The sequence below is a fragment of the Paramormyrops kingsleyae genome, chromosome 21, assembly GCF_048594095.1.
Source record: "Paramormyrops kingsleyae isolate MSU_618 chromosome 21, PKINGS_0.4, whole genome shotgun sequence".
In the NCBI taxonomy this organism is placed as follows: Eukaryota; Metazoa; Chordata; class Actinopteri; order Osteoglossiformes; family Mormyridae; genus Paramormyrops; species Paramormyrops kingsleyae.
In genome coordinates this window covers 9,541,290-9,552,215 of record NC_132817.1, presented here as the reverse complement: position 1 = coordinate 9,552,215, position 10,926 = coordinate 9,541,290, and the positions used below count along the sequence as shown (strand labels likewise).

Here is a 10,926-nt window from a genome sequence, read left to right as displayed (position 1 = left end):
TTCAGTCTTTTGAAGGTTTGAGGTTATGTTGAAGAATTCCAAGGTGATCCTCTTTGTACATTATTCAGTGAATTTTGTGCATCAGTTCCACCTGGAGCAAAACAGCCCCAGGGCATGATGTTACCAATACCAAGCTTCACAGCTGGTACAGTGTTCTTGGGGTTGAATGGCTCTCCTCTCTCCCTCCAAACATACCTCTGGTCATTGTGGCTAAACGACACGATCTTTCTCTCATCTACTCATAAAAAAATCTTTTTTTTTTATCCATGTGATCAGCCACAGACTTAAGTTGAGCCTGAAGGTATCAATTCTAGAGCTGTCACATCTTACTTGGACAGCAGCCTCTCAGGCCATGGCCATGTAAAACTCACTGACTGAGGACAGTAACACTGGTATTCAAGCAGCTTCCAGTTCATAGCAGACCTTTTTATTGGTTGTTCTTGGATTGCATCTTACCATCTAGACCAATTTCCTCCCAGCTAAGAGTAGCAGTTTGAATCTACTTCCAGACCTTAGCAAAGTGTCTAGAGCTCCAAATAATTTATACTTTCAAACACTTCTTTGAACGGATTATCTTGGAATCAGAAGATGCTTAGAAATGGATCCAAAAGACATTTCTGACCTGTGTAAGTCCATGATCCTCTTTCTCAGGTCAGCACTGAGCTGCATGGACTTTCCCATGGCTGACCCAATGAGTGCTCTCAAATGAGCCTTTTAATGGTGGCACAGAGGAGCTACCAGCTGTACTTAATCAAAATCACCAACAGGAAATTAAGGGGCCTTGGTACAAAGTAAAAAAATATTTTGGACTTTCAGCACCTCTAAATTAATAATCTAAGTCGGTGTATGTATATATTTTTTGACCCTGTGATGGTTTCAGAATACCCATAATAAATAAATTTATGTGCTAACTTGCAATTTTTTTGTTATATGTTATATATTTGTTATAAGATGTAGTGTAAGCTATACATTCTGCTACCAATATAGAACGGTTGTGGAACTAAAAGCCTGACACTGCCGTGACATACATGTGTTATATAAGTGTATGCAAACTTTTGACCATAACTGTACAAAAACACAGTGAGTGGGGGATTTGGTCATCATCCACCAATGAGGAGCTTCATAGCAGCCATATTGGATTTACAGTTTTTCTGAATTGCTAAAACACTAAAACTCATTCTTGGAACAAAACTGCCAATTGCCAAAACTTATTTATTGAATCTGTCATTCGTTTGGTGAAACTTTAAACAGTGCTCACCTAGTTAGACACAATTTCCTGATCTGAGTCACCCTTGTGTCATAACACTAAACACATTGTCATTCATCAAAACACATTTTGCACCGTGGTGAACTTTGAGGCAAAATAGAAAACACAGGTCACAAAAGTGAAGCACAGCCAGCACACAGTAGACATCATTTAAACACAATGACTCAAAACTGTTGACACACGTTTCTAAACATGGGAAGAAGCCAAAGAGCGACTGGAATGTAGAATATGTACCTGATCAGAGTGCAAGTGCCACAGATGAGTTGAATTTCAACGTCAAGGTATAAATTTGTCACACAGAGGATTCTTCCCGCATTACCCAGCAAGGGAGAACATTTCCTGTGATGTAGACAAAGTTCTCTGTCATTACTCAGCTCTTAGACATGGTGATGAGATAGAAAGAATATTCTTCCTTGACTCTGGCTTGGCAGTTGCACAACATCTTACTGTAATATCCCTCTCGTTTGGATTTTTTTACTTTGTCCATACAGTAACCTTTTTGGAGTACTGAATACTGCAAACATTACATTTTGCAGCTCAACGTATAAAAAACCACATCCACAGTAAATGTTTTACATGCCAACAACAATAAGGCATCTGCTTCTCAAGTTTATCTTGAACCAAAAGTATACTTGTGGTATGAAAGCACAGTTTGTCTATGCTGGTAGGATAGGGCTCTGTGCCTGTGATTGGAAGGTCGTTGGTTCAAATTCTGTGATTGACAGAGCATGGTCACCATTGGGCCGCTGAGCAACCCCCTTAACTCTAGTTGCTCCAGGAACTGTCTGACCCTGCTGTCTCAATTGCACATCACTTTGGATAAAGATCTCTGCTGAATATATAAGTGTTGCATTGGCTCTGCTCTGTTCTTCCGCAGAGATCTCTGGGAACTCGGAGGACATCCCACTCGTGCGCTGGCGGCAGCAGTGGCTGGAAAATGGGACACTACTCTTCCACATCCATCACCAGGACAGCATGCAAAGCCAGCCAGGCCTGACCCCCACTGATTACCCCGCCACTGACTCAGCAGAGGAGGAACTCCGCATACTGCACATCTCTGTCATGGTATTCTTATATTGCATATCTTTTCCACGGTACTGCCATACTGCACATATTTGTCATGGTATGGCCATACTGCACATCTCCGTCATGGTATAGTCATGCTGCACATCTCTGTCATGTTATGGAAACAGTCCTGCAAAGAATGCAGTGTAACACGTTGACAAAGACCAGCACACACAGAACACCCATAGTCATCTCCATCATGGTATGGCTGTCCATCTCGCTCCTGTGAAGAAGGTAGTGCCCTTGCTTTATAACAAAAGGCGAAGGATGATAATGGCAGTTGGACAGGAAATCTGAAGTGGATTCATGTTGATGAGGATGACTATGGTAGTGACATTTACCTGTCGCAATTGAGGTAGGCTTGTAGTCTGGGTTGGTAGGATAGTAATGCTGTAGTGATCATTGAGCAATTTGCTTAGACTTTTTATGTTGGATACAGTAGTAACTAGAAAGGGAGGATGTGAGAACGACAGCATTGAATTTTTTAGACAGCCTAGTCACGTGCTCTGCACATCTAATCCATATTTATATGCACATATACAGTATGAGTCAAAGGTTTGGACACACCGAGCTGCCTACATCACTTGACTACATTGCTTTATTTCAGTTAAACATGGTTTAGTAGGAAGTTAGTCTCGGGTAAGTAATTGTTCATTTTTTGTATTAACTATACGTTAATTAGATCAAATAAAAGTTAAGAACATAAGAAGAACATAAGAAATTTACAAACGACAGGAGGCCATTCGGTCCATCAAGCTCGTTTGGGGAGAACTTAACTAATAGCTCAGAGTTGTTAAAATCTTATCTAGCTCTGATTTAAAGGAACCCAGGGTTTTAGCTTCTGCTACACTAGCAGGAAGACTATTCCATACTCTAACTACATGCTGTGTAAAGAAGTGCTTCTTCAAATTTGCTAATTTCCACTTATGGTCACGAGTTCTAGTATTTAAATTAATATTGAAATAGCCATTTGGCTGAACAGCATCCAGACCCATCAGAATCTTATAGACCTGGATCATGTCCCCCCTTAGTCTCCTTTGCTCAAGGCTAAACAGATTCAGCTCAGCTAACCTCTCCTCATAAGACATTCCTCTAAGACCAGGAATCATTCTCGTAGCCCTCCGTTGCACCTTTTCTAAGGCAGCAATGTCCTTCTTAAGGTATGGTGACCAAACCTGCTAGGTGGGGTCTTCCCAAGGAATTGTATAATCGTAGCATCACCTCCTTTGACTTAAACTCCACAAACCTAGAGATGTAACCCAACATCCTATTGGCTTTTTTATTGCTTCCTCACACTGGCGAGAGCGGGACATGGAAGCATCAACATACACACCGAGGTCTTTCTCATAATCAGCTACCTTTATTTCAGTGGAACCAAAAAAAATATCTGTACTTTATTTTTCTGCTCCCTGCATGGATTACCTTACATTTATCTATGTTAAATTTCATCTGCCAGGTATCAGCCCAGTTGCTAATTAAATCAAGATCCCATTGTAGCCTCTGTGCTGCTAGCTCAGTATCTGCTACACCATCCACCTTAGTGTCATCTGCAAATTTAACCAGTTTACTGTATGTATCATTATATTAATATCATTAATATAAATTAGGAACAACAGTGGTCCTAAAATTGAACCCTGCAGTACCTCACTATGAACACAGGTCCACTGTGACAACTCGCTGCTTCTTGTCTGTTAACCAGTTTTTGATCCAAGCTACTAGAGTTCCTAAAATCCCTGCAGCTTTGAGCTTAAGCAAGAGCTGTTTGTGGGGGACAACATCAAAGGCCTTCTGGAAATCTAAGTAGATCACAGAACCAGCTTTATTTGCCAAGTGTGCTGGGGCACACAAGGAATTTGGTTCCGGCTGGTAGAGACTCCCTAGTACACAGACAATAAATGACACTGTACAAACAATAAATTACAGTATACAAGAAATTAAATTTGAAATATACACACATGGGTAGCACTTTACAAGTATAAGTGTATATGTGGGGACCCCTTTAGGACAGCTGGAAAAGCATCCCAAGAGGCCATCTCATGAAAGTGGCTTAGAGGAGACAGTAGGGTCAGCCAGGCGCTGGAGCAATTGAGGGCAAGGGCCTTGCTCAAGGGTCCAATGGTGGGATCACTCCGGCAACCCAGGAATCTGAACTGGTTTCAAAGTTGAAATCAAAGCTTGGATTCTGTGTGCAGGGTCAGGCTATTTATTTGGTGGAGCACTTTATATGATTTATCTCAATTAGGCTCACGAGATCTGTGACTATACTTTCATGTGTCACCCCTGACTTAGACTAAGTGACATGATTAAATTCCATAATATAGTACCGCAATATAATGAAAACTTTATTATTACAAGCCTACCTGACACTCTCTTCCCACCTCTCCAAAAATATGTGACAGGATTAAATTCCCTCATGATAAATTTAGTGGAATTCCCCATGAATCATTTCTCCAACTGACTACCAGAATGCTACTGATAAAATGTGGGAAGGCTAGCGATCAAGTGTAGATTTTCAACCATGTAAAGTTTTTGTGAGCTGGTAATAAGACTAAATAACAATGTGCCTGAACAGTAGAGCTGTCACTATCAATTATATCAGTAATCAAGTAAATTATCGATTAATCTGACGATTCATCAAGCAATTGATTAATATAATATAATATAATATAATATAATATAATATAATATAAATTGCAATTCAGTCAGTCACACTCAGTCACACATACAGAAAATCTAGACACTCCAGTTCTCTTTCAAGTTGCATGTTTTTGGACAGTCATGGAAAGAAACTGGAAGATCTACCTACGCTACCCACTGTACTACTGTACCGCCCTGACAAGCTTGCAGGATGTGCGATATTAATATCGACATGACATTTTATGTCTTTATGATCACACATCGCAAGGACCACAACAGTCTTCTGTGTTCAACCAACAAGTTACGCTAAAACATTTTTACTGAATCATAGGAAACCACACTTAACAAACGTTCCAATTTTAATGATGGTTCCTTTTCAACATTATCTAGTATATGTAAAAAGAAAATCAGTCTAAAGTTTACCAGCACTGTTTTTGTATGAGCTCTGCATGTGCTCTCCGAGAGTCATAATCATTCTCGTTCTTACTGTTAAGCTCATTCAGATATTATGACACGTTTGTGAGAATTTAAACAAAAATAAGCGAAGAGGGGGAAAAGCAAACAAGAACTGGTCACAAAAAAGACATCTGTCTTCCGCTGTATGTAAATATTTTGTTTTCCATAGAGATACAATATTGTAGCACCGGTGAAGTTAGCGTTGCTGGAAGGCATTGGCACCGCTGGTTCCCCCTGGCTGCTGACTCTTACCTTTACGGCTTGGAGAGAGCCTGCCGCCCCTCTGGCCCCCCAGATTGGGTGGCCTCACACCGCTACTCCTCACCGGCCATCTCCCTTGGCAACTCACAGTGCTTCCACACTAGCCGAGCCTCCAGAGTGCACTTGCGCTCCTCCAGCTTCATGCATTCCTGTGCTAGTGCGAGTTGAGACATGTCTTCAAGCAGTTTCGCAGCACAGCCTCCGCCTCCAGCTTCTGGAGGTCACACACATCTATCTGCTCGCGCAGCTTTTCAAGGGTACGCTGCCTCCCCCATCATACTGTAGTTGCTCTCTGTCTTGCTTGATCTGCATCCGCTGCCCCTCCAGTTTTCTGCGCTGCTGAGCTAGCTGGGTCTCCAGCATGCAGCAGGCCTCCTCACGGCTGAGTAGAGCAGTCTCAGCCTGCTGTCTCCCTTGGGCGCGCTTTGCAGCTGGGGTCTCGCCACGGCACGGCACAGCTGGAAAGCTGAGGGCCCTTGCTGGTCTCCAAGATCTTCCGCCTTCCCTGGTCTCCAACCGCATCTTGGATGGGAAGTCGGGGGGCTGGCAGGGACAGCTTCTGGGAGTGCTGCATGAGTCTAGAGCTCCTCAGATGGATGGGGCAGTGCCTTCCTCACTCCGCCGTTTGTCTGCCGGTGGCTCTGGTCCGGGTTTCCGGGCAGTAGTGTGCCCGGTGCCTTCTCCTTTGTGTCCCATGCAGCTTTCTCGCCAGAAATGCCACCTATCTTTGTTTGCCACTTCCCTTGCTGTCTTGAGGTCCACCAGGCTGGGGCAGACTTGCTTGAAAATGTTTAGACACGCCGATTCTGGCATCCCACTTCTAATACCAACATGATGACTGGCAGACCATCGTGAAGACAACGGCAAAGGATGAGGCATGTCTAGGGAAGAACAACACCGTTTTATTTAGTCCTGAGAAGGACTAACACAGGCACCCAATGAGCATCAAACCAGAAATCAAATCTGCCTTTTTTTGCAATCACTATGTGCCTTCTTCAGTTTTGTGTCAATTAGGATCAAAATTCATCAGCTGCATTTCAGCTTCCCTGTAATGCATCGGCAAAGTTTGAAAAAATCTATCAAACCACTATTGAGTTATCATCTTAACGGGATCAAGTGTCAAAACTGGCCTTTATTTTTGCTACCACTCTATGTCGCCATTTCAGTTTTTGGGGCGATCTGTTTTTCTTCCTCACCCATACAATGCCTGTGCAAAGTTTGAAAAAGATCTGCCATATGGTTTTGGAGTTATTTGCAGACTGCACTGTTTGCCATGGCATGCTCACGAAATCTGAGCAGCACTCCCAGGAGCGAGGGACCTAAGGTTGGGCCAGGGAGCAGTGCATCATTAAAACTGACACCCTGGAACTGAAAGGAGCAGTCAAACACCACTTGAGGTTTGCCACTGTGATGGACTAAATGATGAGGAAGAAACCAGCACTCACTTCCTGCTTCGAGCTCCTCTGATCTTAACTTCACCATGGCACTAGACTGGACTAGCTTCTGTATCTCTCCTTTATAGATCTCTGCTAACTGTGGATGTTTAGAAAGCCTCCTCTCTATCTATACTTTGCAAACGGGCCATTACTGCTTCCATTGGGGCATGAAACCGGGGCATGTTGCGTTTACGCAACAGAGGTGTTGCATAGCGCCATGCCCCTTTGATGTTGACGCAAGTTGTACTAGACTGCAAGAGGTCAATCGCTTCTCAATCCTGTCTGGATCTGGTCACCTCTTTCTCTCTCTGAAATGGGACATCAACCTGCCATTACTTCTCAACATTCTTTAACAACTCAGCGGTGCTTGGCACAGTGGAGGTGAACAGACACTGGTGTGGTTTGAACTGCTGTTCTACAAGACTGGTGGGACCCTGAAGTGGGACCCATCCTGGTTCGGATAGCCACTGGCCCCCCTGGTGGTCCCAGTCTGACAGGCCCGATGGGGGTAATAATGTGAGGGTGATCAGCGCCAATCAGGACTAGAGGCCTAGCATTCTCAAACTGTGGTATTGGCAATCCAGCAAGGTGTTTGTATTTCCTTTTCAGGGTTTTGGAGGGGTAAGAATGTTCAGCTAGAACTAGATGTGGGGCTGTGAAGGCTCCTGTAATTTGGAAGCGTTTCTCCGGCTGTGAGAATGGAGAGACATGAAAAGAGACTGACGCGCCTTGAAGTTTCTGAATCTCATGGCTAATAGTGCGGAGAGATAAATGTTTTGGTGTGCCCAGTAGGCCGAGTCTTCGTGCAGCGTCAGGTAAAAGCATTGTCCGTTCAGACCCGTCATCAACAATGGCAAAGGTGTCTATTGTTTGGTCTTGGTAGTGCAGGAATACTCTGGTGATCTTTAGAAGAACTCAACTGCTATTACCTGGCCTGTCTAAATGGAACACCTTGGTGGCTGTGCTAAGCAAGCACGTCTCTTCTTTGGGCTCATGCTTTGGTACTCTGTCATTGACAGCGTGCAGGACTCGTAAGTGCCTCCTCTGGCAGATTGGGCAGGGTTTCTTCAAATCACATTGGGCTGCCAGGTGTTGCTTATCACAATGCCAACATCTCTTATTGGCCTTTATCCATTCTCCTACTTGATCTTTAGCAAGGGTTGGAATCACAGGGCACTGACTGAAGAAATGCTCAGAATTTCTGCAATAAGGGCAATATGGCTTAGCTTTGCCTCAGGCCCCTTCCTCTTCTGATTTACTAGAGTTGTTCTGAGTTCCCCCAGCTCCAAGCAGGATGGTTGCAATGTTGTGATGAGGACGCTGGCGGGTACGCTGTGCAGCCCTTCCCTCACTATCCTTCCTCATAGTCAAGTCATCACTTCCCTGGCACCTTGACTCAAACTTCAGCCACTCTGCGAAATCTGACATTGAATAAGTAGCACCTGGTCGATGTAACATATAGCGACAGAAGTCTGCTCTCCTTTCTGGTGGTAATTTATTCAGGAGGTGAGTTACGTGAGAGCCACACTCTAACTCGACACCTCCTGCAGGGCCTAATGTCATAACCCCAACAGATCTGGCAAAACTCCCCATCTTCCCTGCAAAACCCTCTGTGTCAATCAAAACGGGAGTGGGTTGACCTTAGTGTAAGTCCTGGGGGTGAGTAGCCAATAGGAGAGGGCGCTCAGACTATAAGGGTTACTCCAGCACAGACGCTTTATGCTCCTTTTCGGCTGTCATTTTAATTGTTAGATTCCCGGTTCGTTCATGGACTAGTGGTCGGGGGGGAGCGTGTCTACATGCGTGCGACGGGGTGTTAGAGGGGCCGATTGGTCCCTCACTTTTCAAAGGTTTGTTTCTTTGTTTTTGTTTTAATTGTATTACGTTTATCTCTGTTTGATATATTGTGTTTTCTGTTTTGAATGGGTAAAAATGTGTTTTTGTGTCATCAATGTAAATCGTTTTGTTCGGTTATGTTGCTATGTATCTTATTTGTTGGGTTGATTTTCTTTACTTTACACTGCAGTGTTTTTCTTTGGGTTTTGTGTGATTACCATTGTGGTTTGCAGTTATATATATATTTTTTTGCTCACCCGTATGATTGCATGCATCCTTCTGGTTCTTCTGTGCTGTCTTAGGTTTCAGCGCCCAGTCTTAGACCGGCAAGAAGTGGCTGCTGGTATCCGGGCTGTACTTTAGGCCTATGGTGTTGTGACTGACTAATCTTCTTATGGTTTTAGTTCTAGTAAAATTTGTGTTTGGAACAATGTCTCTCCGCTCTTACGGTAAACGGACCAGTGTGCCTTGGCCCGGGGGGTAGGGCGACCGAACTTTCTCCGGGTGTAATACCTGGGGTGGCGTAGTCGAGCTGACTTGTGGCTATCAGTACCATTGTTTGGTACCATCCGGCAGTATTCCATCACCACTCGCTACATTAGGTAGGGGGAGAGGGGGAATCTATGAAACAGCGCATCTCTAACTTTGTGCAGTACTAATGCAATTATTAATACGAGTTCCAAATGGGAGATAGGTGGGAGATAAACACGTAATTTTTTTTACGTGTTTACGTGTACGGGGGGGGGGCGCCCAGAGCACCATACAAGCTAGAACCACCACTAGTGTTAGCATGCGCTGAATAGACCTCTCTCTGTGTAATTTCGGGCCAAAATATTAACAGTAAAAAAGCAATAAATCTAGTTAAAAATATAGAAAAGTGTTGTATTTCAAGTAATAAAATTGTTGCCTCGTTTAAAAAAAAAAGGTTGTCTGTGGATTGAGAAACGGATGACAGAGTTATGGGAAAATACTGTTGTGGGATATTACTAAAGTGACCAGATAATCCATGTCAGAGAGGAAACTTTGAGCTACTTCTGGTTTTACAAACTACTTTAAAACTGATAGGCTCCTATGCTTGCCTAAATAGTTGTTCTTTCTTGTGCTTTTCTTGATCAAAAGACTTTAATATAAACATTAGTGACACATGCATAATAATGAGACTGACCAATCAGCACAAAGCAAGAACTCAGTGTTTAAGTGAAATCAAGGTCCTTCAATTGAAACGGTAATTTCCAAATCCTGTCCTTGCTCAAAAGTGTCCTCCCTGACATTATCTGGTTACCTTAGATATTGCTTTAAGTCGAGCTTTTGTCTAGTTTGAGTCAAAGTTAAAGATTTGCTGTGCTGATGTCTCACACTGCGAATCTGTTTTCCCCTGCAGGGCGGCATGATAGCCTTGCTGTTGTCCATCCTGTGTCTGGTCCTCATCCTGTACACGCGTCGGCGCTGGTGTAAGCGTCGCCGGGTGCCCCAGCCACAGAAGAGTGCCAGTGCAGAGGCTGCCAACGAGATCCACTACATCCCCTCAGTGCTGATGAGTGGCCAGGCCCGCGAGAGCCTGCGCAATTCGCGCGGTCAGGGCCACAACTCCAGCGGCACCCTCAGCATCCGCGAGACACCAATTCTGGACGGTTACGAATATGACATCGCGGACCTGCGGCACCACCTGCAACGCGAGTGCATGAATGGCGGCGAGGACTTTACCAGTCAGGTTACACGTACGCTGGATTCACTGCAAGGCTGTAATGACAAGGCCAGCTTGGACCTCACTCCTGGTGTGTGAATCGTATGCTGCACTTCCTCTCTGAATAAAAACAAAGATCAGGAAAATATCCTAATACTATTGCCTTATTCCATGCTAGATGGCACCTGAATACTACTAGAAATTAAGTTAAGCAAATCTATGTAGTCTATACACATTTTTTGTTTATTTAGCAGGCAGTCCAGTTATTAAAAGGTTTGTTAAAT

General features: G+C 43.9%; 1 protein-coding gene across 4 annotated transcripts in view; it reads left to right on the top strand.

Annotated features, from left to right (window-relative positions):
* Nucleotides 1-10,926, top strand: part of astn1 (astrotactin 1) — a 119,397-nt gene that overhangs the window by 19,538 nt on the left and 88,933 nt on the right. For all 4 annotated transcript variants that reach the window (XM_023819082.2, XM_023819081.2, XM_023819080.2 and 1 more), the window contains exons 2-3: nt 2,145-2,332; nt 10,340-10,733. In XM_023819082.2, coding sequence (XP_023674850.1) covers nt 2,145-2,332; nt 10,340-10,733 — 582 coding nt within the window. The remainder of the gene's footprint in view (nt 1-2,144; nt 2,333-10,339; nt 10,734-10,926) is intronic.